At 40.9% G+C, this 18,727-nt stretch overlaps 1 protein-coding gene and 1 long non-coding RNA gene across 3 annotated transcripts in view; one reads left to right on the forward strand and one right to left on the reverse strand.

Moving 5' to 3' along the window:
- The window catches only part of NRDC (nardilysin convertase), a 112,037-nt gene extending 105,137 nt beyond the window's left edge, over positions 1-6,900 (reverse strand). For both annotated transcript variants that reach the window (XM_004001969.6, XM_004001970.6), the window contains exon 1: positions 6,415-6,900. In XM_004001969.6, coding sequence (XP_004002018.1) covers positions 6,415-6,755 — 341 coding nt within the window. In that variant the 5' untranslated portion in view covers positions 6,756-6,900. The remainder of the gene's footprint in view (positions 1-6,414) is intronic.
- Positions 6,901-7,106: 206 nt separating this feature from the next.
- On the forward strand, positions 7,107-17,514 carry LOC106990841 (uncharacterized). The gene is made up of 2 exons (XR_009599133.1): positions 7,107-7,277; positions 15,263-17,514. It is a non-coding gene; the product is annotated as an uncharacterized LOC106990841 (long non-coding RNA).
- The last annotated feature ends 1,213 nt before the right edge of the window (positions 17,515-18,727 follow it).

Consider the following 18,727-nt stretch of genomic DNA (forward strand, 5'->3'; position numbering starts at 1 on the left):
CCAATTGTAAAAGTTACTGGTGATCTTGAAAATAGCTATTTTCAATAGCACAGTGGGAAAAGCCCAGTCTAAGTTCAAGAAATAAACAATGGGAGTAGATGAACTGCAAATTTTGAATAACTCTTTTAACAAGATCTGCTATCCAGGAAATAGAGAAATTTGAGCAGCTGGAAGAGCACAGATCCAAGGGGATCTGAGTAAGCAAACATTTTTCCCAAAGACAGGAACAATACAGCATATTTGTATGCTCATGGGAATGAAGAAGTAAAAGGGGGAAACTGATGATGCAGGGTGAAAGGGGAACAACTGGTAGAATAATTGGTGGCTGGGAACAATAAAGAGGGGCTAGGATCTAGTGCACAAGCAGAGAAATGGATCTTACGTATATAGACAGTTGATTTATCAATAACAGAAAAGAAGGCATACAAAGACTCAAATAAAGTCCCTATCTACAAAAATTTCAGCATAATAGAGGGGAAAGACAAAGGAGTACTTACAAAAATACGAAATACCTTGAAAAAATTGCTACAGGGGCACACAAGAGTGTAAATAACTCACATGTAGGAGGGGAAGACTGAACGAAGAATTAAAAGGTTCACAGAGGAGGTAATGTTTGACCAAACAGTATAGCATGTGCCAAGAAAAGTAGCACAAAACCATATTAACAGACAGTAAACTGGAAAGTTAAGAACCAAAAAATGGAGGTACGTAGACCTTATCTGCCACGGAAAGAACTTTGCTTAGAAGGAACCAAATGAGAGAACACAATTCATTTACAGTCTAGTTAGTGCTCAGTACTTGCTCAGTAGCATATTCTCATAAAACAGTATTTAGCATAGGGTTACTATAAAGATTAAATGAGATATTATATAAAATTTTTAGTACCTAGTAAGAATCCAAAAAAATACCAGTTATTATTAGGAGAACAAAGATCATGGGTGGTGGTGGTAATGAAAATATAAAACTTCTATAGACACATCTCTAAAATACCAAGCAAACTTTTCAAACTACAATCAACTTCCAACCTTTCTGCAAATTAATTCTGGTCCAACCATACAACTAAGCCCATCATCCCTGCCACCAAAAAAAAAAAGAGAGAGAGAGAGAGAAATATACATACTAGAAAGGAATTATAATCTACTCAGTTTTCTTTGAGTTGGATAGGCTTAATGACTGACTTCATTCTAGGAACCAGTATGAATATAAGACCTATGTTAGAGTGGAAGTCCCAGAACAAACCATCTTCTTATCTGCCAGTTCTCCCGATTAAAGAATATCCTAGAAAAAAAGCCAGATCACCAAAAGTTATCCTACATATCTATCAAATCCATTATGACTGAGTCTACACTAAAAGATTCAGTTGAGAATAAACAGATTTCTAAATTAAAGAAAATCTGACAATCTAGACTATAAAATGCTAATGATTAAATTATGATATATCTATACCTTGGACTTCTAACTAGACAAAATATATTGAAAAGCACAACAAGAAAATGTTCACACGTTCGTTAAATATGGTATATACCATTTTAAAACTATAAATTACAACTGCATAGCAAAAAAGAAATAAGGTTATAAAAAACATTGCCAGTGGTTAGTGCTGGATAGAATAATTGTAGGAAATTAAAAATCTAAATTTCCTTCAAGAAACAAATAATACTTTGTCTATTGATCAATCTTTTTTAATTACTAAAAAGTAAACAACTCAAGTCAAATCTCTACTTTTCTCTAGAAATAAGCTTGCTTAATATCATTTCTAATCATTTCTGTGCATATCTAAACACAGAAAATTATATTTTAGGTAAATATATAATGGGAAGTATTGTTTTCTGGGGTATTTTTCTTTATAAAAATGGAGTTGTACAATATATTTTGGTTTGCAACTGGCTTTTTTCATTCAATAGTAAACCATGGGACATTTCTCCATATTGATAGATAAAACCATCTATCCTTATTATTTTCCTATAGAATGGTATAATAACAATTTTTAGCCAAAGAATGGACAATAAAGTTATCGCCAATTTTTTGCTATTACAGTGCTATAAATATCATTTAATAATTGTGAACATATTAAAAGAATAATGGCTAACATCTGAATGCTTATTATACGCCAACTGCCACAAGCTTTTATATGAATTAAACATACTACAATATCACTATTCATATTATTATTTCTATAACACATTTTTTTTCTTTGTTACCTGCCTATTCATACTTGTTTCCTCTGAAAATTGAGTTCTTTTTTTAAAAAATTGGCCAGGATACAAATTTGATCTAAAAAGTTTCTAGCAGAATATTCCCAGAAGTTCCATGAAAATGTCTGGCACATGGGCATTTATACATTCCACAAATACTACCTGAGAAGCTATGAGTGAGCAAAACAGACTTGAACTCTGGATTCTAAACTTTTAGCCTAGCAAACTGGGTTAATAAGAGGAAAGCAAAAAAGAGTGTACAGGGGAACACATCAATTAGAGAAACACTACACCAGTCAATACACAATTATAATTACCTCTTAGAACAGTCTTGCCTCATCCTGTGGATCTTAGCTACTACTGATTAAGCTACTACTAGCTTAATCTTTTGGAGAAGGAAATGGCAACCCACTCCAGTATTCTTGCCTGGAGAATCCCAGGGACAGAGGAGCCTGGTGGGCTGCCATCTATGAGGTCGCACAGAGTCGGACACCGCTGAAGCAACTTAGCAGCAGCAGCAGTTTAATCTTAATATACTGCTTTACTTACACAATTTTCATGCTCAAGAACTCATAACTTCTCTCTTTAGTATTTCTTAAGTATACCTAACTCATTCTCTACACTATTTCAAACCTTTAGCACTGAAGGCTTTCCTTACGTTTCCCACTCCTTCCCCTAACAACTCCTTAGAGGACCACTTAGGCAGACCTCAGTGCCTACTTCACAGGAAAAAAAAAGTCCCTAATCCTTCCAGAAGAGAAGAAAATCAACACTTATCAAGCATTTATATAGATCACTTTAAAAAAAGCAGAAGAGATATCCTGGAGGTATGATTAACATTTCAAAAAAGCTTAAAACAAACTACACAGAGAAGTACAAATCCACAGGCTATTACTTAATGCAGATTGGTAAACAATTATTTCAAGGTGTTATTTTCAACAAAATATTCTAATCAAGTCCACCTATGGTACTTAATCACACATTCAAAAAATAAATTATAATACGACGGATATGAACTGTAATGGATCACGTATAAAGTCTCAGTGAAATACACTGAAAGGCAGGATTAATTCCGCCTGGAAAGGCTTCACAGAGATAACATTTGAGCAGGTCCTGGAAGGATAATTCAGCTCTTCTGCTGCATATACCTCCTGTCTACTTCTGGTTACAAAATTCAGAGAATTTAACTGTGGGATGGGTAAATCTTTAAAAACCATCTAGTATCTAGGTTTCCCACCTTTGTTTTAAAGTAACAAAATCTTTCCTTTAAAAGTCTAACTGAAAACTTTAGTATATAGAACAGATAAACGTGGACCTGCTCTTTTGAAAGAAGAGGAAGTTATTGGAAAACATTGCTAGTCTTAATCAACACCCTTCACTTTAAAATAAGAAAACTGAGACACTAAGGACGACAATGATTTGACAAAAGACTACAACAATGTAATAAAAAAATAAAAGACCACAAAAATGTAGAACTGCCATAACTACTCAAAGAATACCTTTTAAGCATTTTTTTCTCTTTGAAGTCTTTTCCTAACTTTCTCCCCAGGTTGAGTTTTACCCCTTCTCATTTTATTCCTTGCTATACCCAGCACATACTTCTATTATGGTTTCTATAAAACTCCAGTGCTCTAATTATATCTTTTTAATGTGTCTATGTCCCTCTACTATACTGGAAGCTCCCTGAAGGCAGGGACTCTTAATCATCTTTATATACCCAGTACCCAGAATAAAATATCATTTATTAAGTTACATTCAACCATGTTTTGGAAAAGACTTAAAGATAACTCAATGCATAGCATACAGTAAGACTTTAGCATTTTTCAAATGAATTTGCCAAAAATGAGGTCATTAAATGAATATATTGAAAGCAATTAGAATATCTGATACACAGAGTACTTTCTATAAACATTATCTGATATTATGTAAATTTATATAGGTAAAAAAAAAAAAAAAAACCTGAAGCTATTATTTAATCTGGATGGCAAAAACTAAGTAACTTTTCTCAAAGTTTCAACTAGCTCTAATATAACCACATTTTTAATGAGAAGGAGGGCAAATATGGCCTATTCATAAAGACCTATTGCCTGGGAAAAACAGTATAAGGAGTTGTGTTCTGTTAATCTTAGACTGAAGGAAGAAATTAGGCCTATCTTCAATTTAGGGCTAAAACACTTCTTTCTCTACCTTAGTTTCAGTCACATATAGACATTGGGGGTGACGGGGAGTGAAAAATATTATCTCTAAGGTTCTTTCCGGCTCTAACAATGTAGGGGCATAAAACAAATAAAAAATCAGAGTGCTTCAGCTTCCAACACAATATGAATAAAAACTTGATAAAAATCAGTAAATGGTACATTGGATTTGGTGTCAGATGAACAGGGTGTTCATATCAACTCTATAATTATTTAGGTGTGTAATTTTAAGCGAGAAGCAAACTCTCTGGATCTCAGTTTCCTCAACCTTTAAAATAAAGCTGGACAATATAATCTCTCTTTAAAATACATTACAGTCATGACATTCTATGGAATAAGTTACATGTGAAGAAAATATTTAGGTGGGGATTGTTATTACAGATGTTTAGAGGATTACGGTATAAACCAAAAATTGAAAAATTCAGGATTGGGAGAAATCTTACAAGTCTTCTCTGACTCACCCAAATGAGACTCAAGATCTCTCTAATACATTCTTAGAAGAGGGCACCCAACCATTCTTAGCAATGAGAAACAACCCATGGAAATAAGTTACCTCATCTTAGGCCTACTCTAACTCTAATTAATACCTAAGTTCTCTGACTGAAACTACACGATCCTCTAGTAACTTTCAGCCATTAGTTTTACCCCTTTCAAATACAGGCACCTCAAGTAGTTGTGGATAGTGACACTATGCTCCTTACCTATCCTCCTCAGAATTAAAACCCCCAGCTCCTTCAATCTTTCCTTAAATACAATACCAAGTATCCCTGACCATCCAGCCTGCCTTCCTTAGAAAAACCCCATTCTTGAATAGTATGGAAGTTCCTTAAAAAAGTAAAAACAGAGCTACCATACGACCCTACAATCCCACTCCTGGGCATATATCCAGAGAAAAACATGGTCTGAAAAGATACTTGCACTTCCAGTGTTCACTGTAACACCATTTACAACAGCCAAGACACGGAAGCAACCTAAATGTCCATGGACAGAGGAATGGATAAAAGACATAGTACACAAGTACAATGGAATATTACTCAACCATTAAACAGAGTGAAATAATGGACCTAGAGAGTGTCGTACTGAGTGAAGTCACAGAAGGAGAAATACCATATGATATCCCTTATATATGGAATCTATTTTTAAAAAATGAACTTAAAAAACCTGAAATTCATAGCCTTTAGAAAACGAACTTATGGCTGACTGGTGGAAAAAAGGAATCTGGGAAAGTCAGATACACACTGCTATAGTTAAAATGGATAACCAACAAGATATTGGATAGCACATGGACCTCTGCTCAATGTTATGTGGCAGCCTGGACAGGTGAGCGTTTTGGGGGAGAACGGATACATGCATTTGTATGGCTGAATTCCTTGTTTGTTCACTTGAAACTACTACAATACTGTTAATCCGCTATACCCCAATACAAAATAATAAGTTTAAAAAAAAAAACGAAAGAAAAACCTCCATTCTTGCCTGAGAGAATGTCAAAACTACTCGAACAAACCCTCCCCATTCTAACTTCCTGATTTCTGGTGGAACCCAAGATCTCCCCCTCTTAGAGCTGACACCAACCACATAGATGGCCCTAACTGCCCTTGCCTGGAGAAGGCAATGGCACCCCACTCCAGTACTCTTGCCTGGAATATCCCATGGACGGTGGAGCCTGGTGGGCTGCAGTCCATGGGGTCGCGAAGAGTCGGACACGACTGAGCGACTTCACTTTGACTTTTCACTTTCATGCATTGGAGAAGGAAATGGCAACCAACTCCAGTATTCTTGCCTAGAGAATCCCAGGGATGGGGGAGCCTGGTGGGCTGCCGTCTATGGGGTCGCACAGAGTCAGACACGACTGAAGCGACTTAGCAGCAGCAGCAGCAGCCCTTGCCACCTCCATCCAAGCAAGTTTTTGGCGTGGGAAATAGTGCCCCTGATGCTCCTTCGGAAGATTAGGATAAAAGTGACCACAGCGGGAACAGAGAGGCCCGCCTCCCGCTCTTCTCCCGGGTTCAAGCCTCCTCCCTTACCGGTACTGCTTGGGGTCGCTGGGAGACTTAATGATCTCAGGGTCTCCGGCATTATTGACAGGCCCCCTCCGTCCCTCCTCCTCAGATTCATCGGCTCCGAGACGGGCAACCCGGCCGCTCTCGCCCAAATCTTGTCCATTGGGCTGCAGGTCAGGGCAGCTGCAGGTGGACTTCGCCTTGTTCCTTCCAGGCATGGTCAGTGTAGGAAAGCGTCTGGCAGCCGCCGAGTCTTCACACCGACCCCGCGCTTCTATTCTCGAAAGCGCCGCGAGCTCCCGCCCGGCCTCACACAACTTCCTCCCGGTGGCACAGACTGCAGCAACCGCGACTCTCCTCAGCATTCACTACCAAGCCGGAACGCTGGGCATGCCGTTCCCTACGGTCCACCTCCTCCTCCTACTCTTCCAGCCGCTCCTCCTCCTCCGCGTTCCAGAGGCGGTGGCGGCCGGCGCTGTTGCTGCCGCAGCCGCTGAGGTGGACAGGCCTGAACCCCTCCCCCAATCCGGTCTCCCTCAAGCCAACTTCCCTCATCCCCCCCGCCCTCCGGACCGGCGATGACGCAACTGATATTAACCAATCAAAAGGCAAGAGAGCAGTCACGTGCAAGTAACTAACCAATAGGAACAGGGAATAAAAAAAGGAGCCAGAGACCGGGCCGGATTCTCAGAGCACCCAGCGAGCTTTTCGAAACCAGAGGTAGGAGGGGCGAAGAAGAAGAGGCGGAGAGAGCGGCGCGGAGGACGACGGGAGAAGGGAGAGGGACTGCTGCGCAGCGTTTATGACGTAAGCGTGGAGGTGGTTTGAGGTAGCAACTGCGTGGGCTCTGTGGCTCAGAGGAAAATATTCCCCTGATGCGAAAACTGGTAAGCGAGTGGAGAAAGTTAATCCCCCAGCCTTTCCCCCACCATTTATGTCATATTTTGTGCATCCTGCTTCTCAAACCTGGGGTGGAGACTTTGCCAGTGACTCAGCACGTTAAAGCAGAACGCCGGAAGTATTTTTCTGCCCCCGGATGGAAGCGGCATCTGAGTGGAGCTGGGCTGAACGATAGAAATAGTCGTTTTGAGTCTCCTTTTTTGTAGTCTGCCAGACATTAGTCCTGCTCGCCCTTAAGGCCTAGAAAGTGTTTAAAAGACAGGTGTAGATGTGTTCACTCTATTGTGCGAAAACATTTTTTAGCTCCCTCGCAGACGAGAGTTCACAGCGTTCAGTTCAGTCGCTCAGTCGTGTCCGACTCTAACCTCATGAATCGCAGCACGCCAGGCCTCCCTGTCCATCACCAACTCCCGGAGTCCACCCAAACCCATGTCCGTCGAGTTGGTGATGCCATTCAACCATCTCATCCTCTGTCGTCCCCTTCTCCTCCTGCCCTCAATCTTTCCCAGCATCACGGTCTTTTCAGATGAGTCAGCTCTTCACATCAGGTGGCCAAAGTATTGGAGTTTCAGCTTCAGCATCAGTCCTTCCAATGAGTATTCAGGCCTGATCTCCTTTAGGATGGACGGGTTGGATCTCCTTGCAGTCCAAGGGACTCTTAAGAGACTTCTCCAAAACCACAGTTGAAAAGCATCAATTCTCTGCTCACTTTCTTTATAGTCCAACTCTCACAGCAATATATGACCACTGGAAAAACTATAGCCTTGACCTTTGTTGTCAAAGTAATGTCTGCTTTTTGATATATTTAGATTGGTCATATATACATTACAGTAGGGAAGCTTCAAATTCAGATAAAAATTGGAATTTTCTGACTAGAATCAAGGCCACATCCTAAAGTGTGACCTGTTTTTCCTTTTATAAAGAGACCTCTGAATCTTGCAGTTCACCAGACTATGGCTATATATGTGTTCAGTCTAGTTCAGTCGCTCAGTCGTGTCCGACTCTTTGTGACCCTATGAATCGCAGCACACCAGGCCTCCCTGTCCATCACCAACTCCCGGAGTTCACTCAGACTCACGTCCATTGAGTCCGTGATGCCATCCAGCCATCTCATCCTCTGTTGTCCCCTTCTCCTCCTGCCCCCAATACCTCCCAACATCTGAGTCCTTTCCAATGAGTCTACTCTTCGCATGAGGTGGCCAAGGTACTGGAGCTTCAGCTTTAGCATCATTACTTCCAATGAAATCCCAGGGCTGATCTCCTTAAGAATGGACTGGTTGGATTCCTTGCAGTCCAAGCAACTCTCAAGAGTCTTCTCCAACACCACAGTTCAAATGCATCAATCCTTTGGCGCTCAGCCTTCTTCACAGTCCAACCCACATCCATACACGACCACAGGAAAAACCATAGCCTTGGCTAGACAGACCTTAGTCGGCAAAGTAATGTCTCCGCTTTTGAATATACTGTCTAGGTTGATCATAACTTTTCTTCCAAGGAGTAAGCGTCTTTTAATTTCATGGCTGCAGTCACCATCTGCAGTGATTTTGGAGCCCAAAAAAATAAAGTCAGACACTGTTTCCCCATCTATTTCCCATGAAGTGATGGGACCAGATGTGATGATCTTCGTTTTCTGAATGTTGAGCTTTAAGCCAACTTTTTCACTCTCCTCTTTCACTTTCATCAAGAGGCTTTTCAGCTCCTTTGAACTTTCTTAAGGGTGGTGTCATCTGCATATCTGAGGTTATTGATATTTCTCCCAGCAATCTTGATTCCAGCTTGTGTTTCTTCCAGTCCAGCATTTCTCATGATGTACTCTGCATAGAAGTTAAATAAGCAGGGTGACAATAGACAGCCTTGACGTACTCCTTTTCCTCTTTGGAACCAGTCTGTTGTTCCATGTCCAGTTCTAACTGTTGCTTCCTGACTTGCATACAGGTTTCTCAAGAGGTAGGTCAGGTGGTCTGGTATTCCCATCTGTTTCAGAATTTTCCACAGTTTATTGTGATCCACGCAAAGGCTTTGACATAGTCAATAAAGCATAAATAGATGTTTTTCAGGAGTTCTCTTGCTTTTTCCATGATCCAGCAGATGTTGGCAATTTGATCTCTGGTTCCTGTGCCTTTTCTAAAACCAGCTTGAACATCAGGGAGTTCACGGTTCACGTATTGCTGAAGCCTGGCTTGGAGAACTTTGAACATTACTTTACCAGCATGTGAGATGAGTGCAATTGTGCAGTAGTTTGAGCATTCTTTGGCATTGCCTTTCTTTGGGATTGGAATGAAAACTGACCTTTTCCAGTCCTGTGGCCACTGCTGAGTTTTCCAAACTTGCTGGCATATTGAGTGCAGCACTTTCACAGCATCATCTTTCAGGATTTGAAACAGCTCAACTGGAATGCCATCACCTCCACTAGCTTTGTTCGTAGTGATGCTTTCTCAGGCCCACTTGACTTCGCTTTCCAAGATGTCTGGCTCTAGATTAGTGATCACATCATCATGATTATCTGGGTCGTGAAAATCTTTTTGTACAGTTCTTCTGTGTATTCTTGCCACCTCTTCTTAATATATTCTGCTTCTGTTAGGTCCATACCATTTCTGTCCTTTATCGAGCCCATCTTTGCATCAAATGTTCCCTTGGTATCTCTGATTTTCTTGAAGAGATCTCTAGTCTTTCCCATTCTGTTGTTCTCCTCTATTTCTTTGCATTGATCGCTGAAGAAGGCTTTCTTATCTCTTCTTGCTATTCTTTGGAACTCTACATTCAGATGTTTATATCTTTGCTTTTCTCCTTTGCTTTTCCCCTCTCTTCTTTTCACCTCTCTTCTTTTCACAGCTATTTGTAAGGCCTCCTCAGACAGCCATTTTGCTTTTTTGCATTTCTTTTCCATGGGGATGGTCTCGATCCCTGTCTCATGTACAGTGTCACAAACCTCATTCCATAGTTCATCAGGCACTCTATCTATCAGATCTAGACCCTTAATCACTAAGCGCAGGCGGCTGGGAGCCAGCTCACTAAGCACAGGCGCGGCTGAGAGGAGCTACCCCAGGTCCGAGGTCAGGGGCAGCGGCCTAGAGTGCCAGGCTGCGATGGCGCAGAACGGCCGAGAGGAGCTACCCTGCATCTGAGGTCAGGGGTGGGGGCCGGGAGGAGACACCCCGAGTCCGAGGTCAGGGGCGGCGGCCAAGAGGAGCTACCCTGCGTCCGAGGTCAGTGGTGGCCGGGAGGAGACACCCGGTGTCCGAGGTCAGGGCGGCAGCCGGGAGGAGCTACCCAAGGAGTGGTGGCTGCGCAGTGCAGGAGGACCTAGAGGAGCTATGCCACGTTGAAGGTCAGGAATGGTGGCGGTAAGGAGATACCCCTCGTCCAAGGTAAGGAGCAGCGGCTGTGCTTTGCTGGAGCAGCTGTGAAGAGATACCCTACGCTGAGGTAAGAGAAACCCAAGTAAGATGGTAAATGTTGCAAGAGGGCATCAGAGGGCAGACACACTGAAACCATACTCACAGAAAACTAGTCAATCTTATCACACTAGGACCACAGCCTTGTCTAACTCAATGAAACCAAGCCATGCCTACGGTGCAACCCAAGATGGGCGGGTCATGGTAGAGAGGCCTGACAGAATGTGATCCACTGGAGAAGGGAATGGCAAGCCACTTCAGTATTCTTGCCTTGAGAACCCCATGAACAGTATGAAAAGGCAAAATGATAGGATACCAAAAGAGGAACTCCCCAGGTTATTAGGTGCCCAATATGCTACTGGAGATCAGTGGAGAAATAATTCCAGAAAGAATGTAGGGGTGGAGCCAAAGCAAAAACAATACCCAGTTGTGGATGTGACTGGTGATAGAAGCAAGGTCCGATGCTGTAAAGAGCAATATTGCATAGGAACCTGGAATGTCAGGTCCACGAATCAAGGCAAATTGGAAGTGGTCAAACGAGATGGCAAGGGTGAACGTCGACATTTTAGGAATCAGCGAACTAAAATGGACTGGAATGGGTGAATGTAACTCAGATGACCATTATATCTACTACTGCGGGCAGGAATCCCTCAGAAGAAATGGAGTAGCCATCATGGTCAACAAAAGAGTTCGAAATGCAGTACTTGGATGCAATCTCAAAACGACAGAATGATCTCTGTTTGTCTCCAAGGCAAACCATTCAATATCACAGTTATCCAAGTCTATGCCTCAACCAGTAACGCTGAAGAAACTGAAGTTGAATAGTTTTATGAAGACCTACAAGATCTTTTAGAACTAACACCCAAAAGATGTCCTTTTCATTATAGGGGACTGGAATGCAAAAGTAGGAAGTCAAGAAACACCTGGAGTAACAGGCAAATTTGGCCTTGGAATGTGGAATGAAGCAGGGCAAAGACTACTAGAGTTTTGCCAAGAAAATGCACTGGTCATAGCAAACACCCTCTTCCAACAACACAAGAGAAGACCCTACACATGGACATCACCAGATGGTCAACACCGAAAGCAGATTGATTATATTCTTTGCAGCCAAAGGTGGAGAAGCTCTATACAGTCAGCAAAAACAAGACCGGGAGCTGACTGTACTCTGCATATAAGTTAAATAAGCAGGGTGACAATATACAGCCTTGACGTACTCCTTTTCCTATTTAGAACTAGTCTTTTGTTCCATGTCCAGTTCTAATTATTGTTTCCTGACCTGCATATAGGTTTCTCAAGAGGCAGGTCAGGTCTGGTATTCCCATCTCTTTAGTAACAGGCTATTACTATATTACTATTGCAATATAGTAACAGTCTGTAATTAGGCATTCATTTATTAATTTAGCCAACAAAGTGAGCTCTAACATGTACCAGACACTGGAAATAGAGTAACGAACAAGAAGTTTTCCTGTTCTCTTGAAGCTTACAAGAGGATAAATTGGAAATGTGGAGTGTTGATTCTAAGTCGAGTAAGAGTGCAGAGTTATCTATTTTACTTTAGTGTCTAAAACTCCCCTATTAATGATGCACTGTTATCTTTACAACTCCTCCTAAATGCCAGTAATACCCTTGAGAGAAATTTAAAATAAGCACCATTTTGTGAATGCATTTGTTCTGATTCCCCCTTATTGAAGCACCCCATGGCCACCTTGAGATCACCATGAACCTAGGGTGGATGAAGACATTGCTAAATGTGGGAGGAAAGGCACAGAAAGAGGAAATAGGTAAACAACATATTTACTGTTAAGTCCTGGGCCCACACTCTAGGCAATTATGCCTTTGGAGCTTTAGTTATTAATGTCCTGCCCACTCCACGTTTGGTAGCCTTGTATCTAGGTCAGGAAGTAGGCATATTCTTGTTGAACCTTCTGTTGTGAGACTAAATATGTGCAAAACATACCAAGGAATTTTTGTGACTATAAAAATAGTTTTCTCCTGTACTATAAGCATACTTCTAGGAATAATTTGGTGTTCAAACTTCAAAATAAGTTAAGAGTAACTCTAAACTGTGAATTGCTCGTGCTCCTGAGTATTTCAGTCATGTCTGACTCTGATCGCATGGACTGTAGCTGCCAGGCTCTCTGTGCATGGAATTTTCCAGGCTAGAATACTAGAATGGGTTGCCATTTTCTTCTCCAGGGTCTCTTCTCATGCCAGGGATCAAACCCTTGTCTCTTGCATCTCCTGCATTGACAGGTGGATTCTTTACCACAAATTGTGTGCATGCATGCTCAGACATTTCGGTTGTGTCCAACTCTTTGCATCCCTATGGACTATAGCCCGCCAGGCTCTTCTATCCATGGGATTCTCCAGGCAAGAATACCGGAATGGGTTGCCTTGCCCTCCTCCAAAGGATCTTCCTGACTCGGGGATTGAACCCACATTTCTTGCATGGCAGGTAGATTCTTCACCCGCTGAGCCAACTGGGAAGCCCATTTATCACTAGTTTATCTGTTACAAATACTCCTCATTTGTAAGTGCTCCTGATTTCTGATCTAAAGAGACAGATTTTGAGATTCAGCCTGTGAGGGAAAATGTGAAGATATAAAATGATACTTAAAATATATGAATCAGAAATGAGATCATATTACTCCCCTTTTTAAGACCTATCAGTGATTTATCACTTTGAATAAAATCTAGCTGTTTTTCAAAGCCTATAAGACTCGTATATGATTTCTGTTCTTCCTCTGTTTATTGCATCTGCCTGCAATGTGGGAGACCTGGGTTCAATCCCTGGGTCGGGAAGATCCCCTGGAGGAGGAAATGGCAACCCACTCCAGGATTCTTGCCTGGAGAATCCCATGGACGGAGGAGTCTGGTGGGCTACAGTCCACGGGGTCGCAAAGAGTCAGACATGACAGAGTGACTTCACTACCATTCTGCCCTCTGCTCCATTCATACTGGCTTTCTTAATGTCTTCTGAAATATAAGGATTTTTCTTGCCTTAGGATCATTATGTCTGTTCCTTTGCTTGGACTGTTCTTCCTTTACGTTTTGCATCACTGGTTCCTTCTCACCATTGTATGTCAGCTCAAATGTCACCTCTTAAGAGAGGCCTTCTCTTACAATTCTATCTAAAATAAGGGCTTCCCTGGTGGCTGAGGCAGTAAAGAATCTGCCTGCAATGCAGGAGACCTGGGTTTGACCCCTGGTTCTGGAAGATCCCTTGGAGAAGGGAATGGTTACCCACTCCAGTGTTTTTGCCTGGAGAATTTTATACAGAGGAGCCTGGTGGGCTACAGTCCATGGGGTCACAAAGAGTCAGACACTACTGAGCAACTCACACCGCACACACACACACACACACACACATATTATCTGAATTTATTTCACATACACTTATTATCTGAAATTGTATTATTTGCCCATTAGCTTGTTGTCTATATATGTTCTCTATTTTATAAAGTCCATTGGAGAATTAGTACTTTGTCTTTTCTCCCCCCATATAGCCAACATCAACAATAGCATCTGACATATAGAGAATATTCAATAAATACTTGTTGAATTAAAAAATGAACAATACAGGAAAAAGGAGAGAAAACTGAAGTTTCAAGAGACCTAGGGATTCAGAAGAGAGGTGGTGGTGGTGGTTTTGTCACTGAGTCATGTCTAATTCTTTCAACCCCATTGAATGTAGCCCCCAGATTACATTCAGATTAACATATACAGGGCTTCCTTGGTGGCTCAGTGGTGTGTGTATATATATGTATATGTATATGTGTGTGTTGTTGTTGTTCAGTCACTAAGTCATGTCCGACTCTGTAATGCAGCACAAAAGAATTCCCTGTCCTCCATTGTCTCCCGGAGTTTGCTCAAGTTCAGCTGTGCATATATAGCTGAATCACTTTGCTGTGAACCTAAAACTAACACAACTTTGTGAATCAGTTATACTTCAATTTAAAAAAGAAAGTGTCTCGTTTTCCATCATTCTTCTTCCCTTCCTTTCTGAATATTTATGTCTAAAAGCCATTTGCATAAGTGGGGCTAATCAAGATAGGAACCTGCACCCAGGTATGCAAGAGCTGCCTGAGGAGAAGTGTTAGAGCATGAGCCATATGAGGAGGGTGAATACGTGGGCTGAGGGTGCAATGTGTCTGAGTCCTAGCAGAATGAGGAAGGTGAGGGGAGAGGGCAGTGGTGGTAATGGAGATTGGTTACATACAGGAGTGATTTATCAGATTAGTAAATATACTGAAGATAATGGGAGCCAGTTTCCTCACTGTGTGAGAAGGGAGTTACAGATATGAAAAGATAGGAATCAGAATGAAATCTGTAGTATTGGACTAGAATTGTGGGTATCCCATGTGGGCTGACAATTTTTAATTGCTAGATGTAAATATAGAGGTGGATGTTCATGTACACATGCATATGTGAGTACATATATGCATGACATATTTTCAAGCCATGTTTGCTGAGAGGGCCTGGGAGCAGTGACACCCCAAAAGCAATGAGCATATCTAATACCTCCGTCTTTGTTTCTAAATGCTGCTCTCCACTAAAAGGCAATTTTCCATTGACAGGAACCAGGGCTTGTTGGAGAAATGGCTGATTTCAAGGCTCTAGGGCAGGGAAGGTACAAGATGAATCTGAAACATGTTGTATGCCAAAAAATAAGGAAATATTCAGAGAATGGTGAAGACCTGTCAAAACAACACAAAGAATAGCTTGAAGAGGCTGTTCTTCTCCCCACAGGACCAGAATAGGGACGACTTGAAAAAAATCAAAATAAATAATGATGATAAATGATTATAGTCCATTGTATAGAATAGGAATGCATGCATCTGAACTGATATAAAGAAATAAATAGGGAGAAAAGAAAACTTTTTGTTTCAGTGGCATTTTGTAATAATGAATGTAGGAATTTCATTCATGATGGAAATCATTTGATGATCGTAACAATAATAACCAAGAAACATCTATGTATGCTAACTTGGTGAAAATTTGATGAAGAATGGGAAATTTGCACGGTCTCAAAGTAACTCCCTGCAAAACTCTTAGTGATTAAGGAGAAAAGAACAATTTCACGGAGAAAAGAACAATTTCACAAAGAAAAGGCCTGGCAAGTACCATTTAATCTGTGAACACAGCATCAATAATGAACAAATTGAACTGTACAAAAAAGATTTTCATGACCCAGATAATCATGATGGTGCGATCACTCACTGAGAGCCAGACAGCCTGGAATGTGAAGTCAAGTGGACCTTAAGAAGCATCACTATGAACAAAGCTAGTGGAGGTGATGGAAGTCCAGTTGAGCTGTTTCAAATCCTAAAAGATGATGATGTGAAAGTGCTGCACTCAATATGCCAGCACATTTGGAAAACTCAGCAGGGGCCACAGGACTGGAAAAGGTCAGTTTTCATTCCAATCCCAAAGAAAGGCATTGCCAAGAATGCTCAATGCACAATTGCACTCATCTCACATGCTAGTAAAGTAATGCTCAAAATTCTCCAAGCCAGGCTTCAACAATATGTGAACCGTGAACTTCCAGATGTTCAAGCTGGTTTTAGAAAAGGCAGAGGAACCAGAGATCAAATTGCCAATATCTGCTGGATCATGGAAAAAGTGAGAGAGTTCCAGAAAAACATCTATTTCTGCTTTATTGACTATGACAAAGCCTTTAATTGTGTGGATCGCAATATACTGTGGAAAATTCTGAAAGAGATGGGAATACCAGATCACCTGACCTACCTCTTGAGAAATCTGTATGCAGGTCAGGAAGCAACAGTTAGAACTGGACGTGGAACAACAGACTGGCTCCAAATAGGAAAAGGAGTACGTCAAGGCTGTATTTGTCACCCTGCTTATTTAACTTACATGCAGACTACATCATGAGAAATGCTAGGCTAGATGAAGCACAAGCTGGAATCAAGATTGCCGGGAGAAATATCAATAATCTCAGACATGCAGATGACACCACCCTTATGGCAGAAAGGTAAGAAGAACTAAAGAGCTTCTTGATGAAAGTGAAAGAGGAGAGTGAAAAAGTTGGCTTAAAGCTCAACATTCAGAAAACTAAGATCATGGCATCTGGTCCCATCAGTTCATAGCAAGTCGATGGGGAAACAGTGGCAGACATTAATTTTGGGGGCTCCAAAATCACTGCAGATAATGATTTTCATGCAGCCATAAAACTAAAAGATGCTTACTCCTTGGAAGGAAAGTTGTAACCAACCTAGACAGCATATTAAAAAGCAGAGACATTACTTTGCCAACAAAGGTCCATCTAGTCAAGGCTATGGTTTTCCAGTAGTCATGTATAGATGTGAGAGTTGGACTGTAAAGAAAGCTGAATGCCAAAGAATTGATGCATTTGAACTGTGATGTTGGAGAAGACTCTTGAGAGTCCCTTGGACAGCAAGGAGATTCAACTAGCCCATCCTAAAGATCAGTCCTGAGTGTTCATTGGAAGGACTTATGTTGAAACTGAAACTCCAGTACTTTGGCCACCTGATGTGAAGAGCTGACCCATTTGAAAAGAACCTGGTGCTTGGAAAGATTGAAAGTCTGAGGAGAAGGAGACAACAGAGGATGAGATGGTTGGATGGCATCACTGACTCAATGGACATGAGTTTGGGTGAACTCCAGAAGTTGGTGATGGACAGGGAATCCTGGCATACTGCAGTGTATGGGGTCAGAAAGAGTCGGACACGACTGAGCGATTGAACTGAACTGAATGGTATGCATTGAGGGAAAAAACCAACATACTTCTGTGCTGTCCCTCTGAAAATGTAAAACCTGAATCTAATTAAAAAGAAACATCAGAAATACAGATTGGGAGAAATATTCTGTAAAATAATTTATATGATCTTTAAAAGATCAAGGTTATGAAAATCAAAGGTTCAGGAACTGTTTTACTTTAAGATTAATGAGATTTGAAAATTAAATGCATCACTATAAAGGAAGTTATTGGGACAGTTGGATAAACGAATGGAATCTGTGGATTAGACGATAGTAATGCATAGATGTTAATTTCATGACAATGGATGTATAGGTGTAAAAAACTATAAAGCATTCCATATATATAAAGAGAATTATTATTATTTGCAGCACCTAATACATAACTGATACGCAAGAAATATTTGCAAAGTGGGATGTGGAAAAATGCTAAATACTTGGAGGAGAACAGGAGATCATATGTGATATCTGCTCTGAATTGTTTACAGCATATCATTATGGAGATAATATATTCAGAAGAAGATTTAATCTATAACTCAAAGTTTATATAAGGCAATAACACGAGAAGTCACAAGGTTATATATGATAATTGATATAATGTTATCATAATGTTATATACCACTGAGCCACCAGGGAAGCCCTATATAATTGATAATTTGTGGGTGGTGAGGCATCATATAGATAACTTATTCTAAAAGGTTCAGGCGGGAGAAAGGCCTCCTTTGTACTGTTTTTACAAATTTTCTGTGAGTTTGAAATTTTTTAAAAAGAAAAAAACATTACCAAGGGGATCAAAAAGAATACCATTTGAAACACTGGAACTGCATGCCAGTGTCCTAAATGTAAAATATGATTCCAGGAATTGTGTGTAGAAAAACAGTGCTTTGTAGGTATAATGGTAGCAGTTGTCCTCCATCTGATTACACCTTCCAAGATCCTGCTCAAGACATTCTTCCTGCTGGACTCCTTCTTTGAGTCTTGCATCCCACACTTACCATCCATTCCATAGGGATACATATTTGTTTTATATCACTTCTTTGTTGCTTAATCATATGTAACCCTGTGACTTCTCTTGTGTTATTATGTAAATTTTGAGTTACAGTTTAAATCTTCTTCTAAATATGTTATCTCTATAATTATATGTTGTAATCAACTTAAGAGGGCTTCCCTGGTGGCGCAGCAGTAAAGAATCCACCTGCCAATGCAGAAGACTTGGGTTTGATCCCTGGGTCAGGAAGATTCCCTGGAGAAGGAAATGGCAACCAACTCCAGTATTCTTCCCTGGAAAATCCCAGGGACAGAGGAGC

The sequence above is a fragment of the Ovis aries genome, chromosome 1 (genome assembly GCF_016772045.2).
Source record: "Ovis aries strain OAR_USU_Benz2616 breed Rambouillet chromosome 1, ARS-UI_Ramb_v3.0, whole genome shotgun sequence".
Lineage (NCBI taxonomy): Eukaryota > Metazoa > Chordata > Mammalia > Artiodactyla > Bovidae > Ovis > Ovis aries.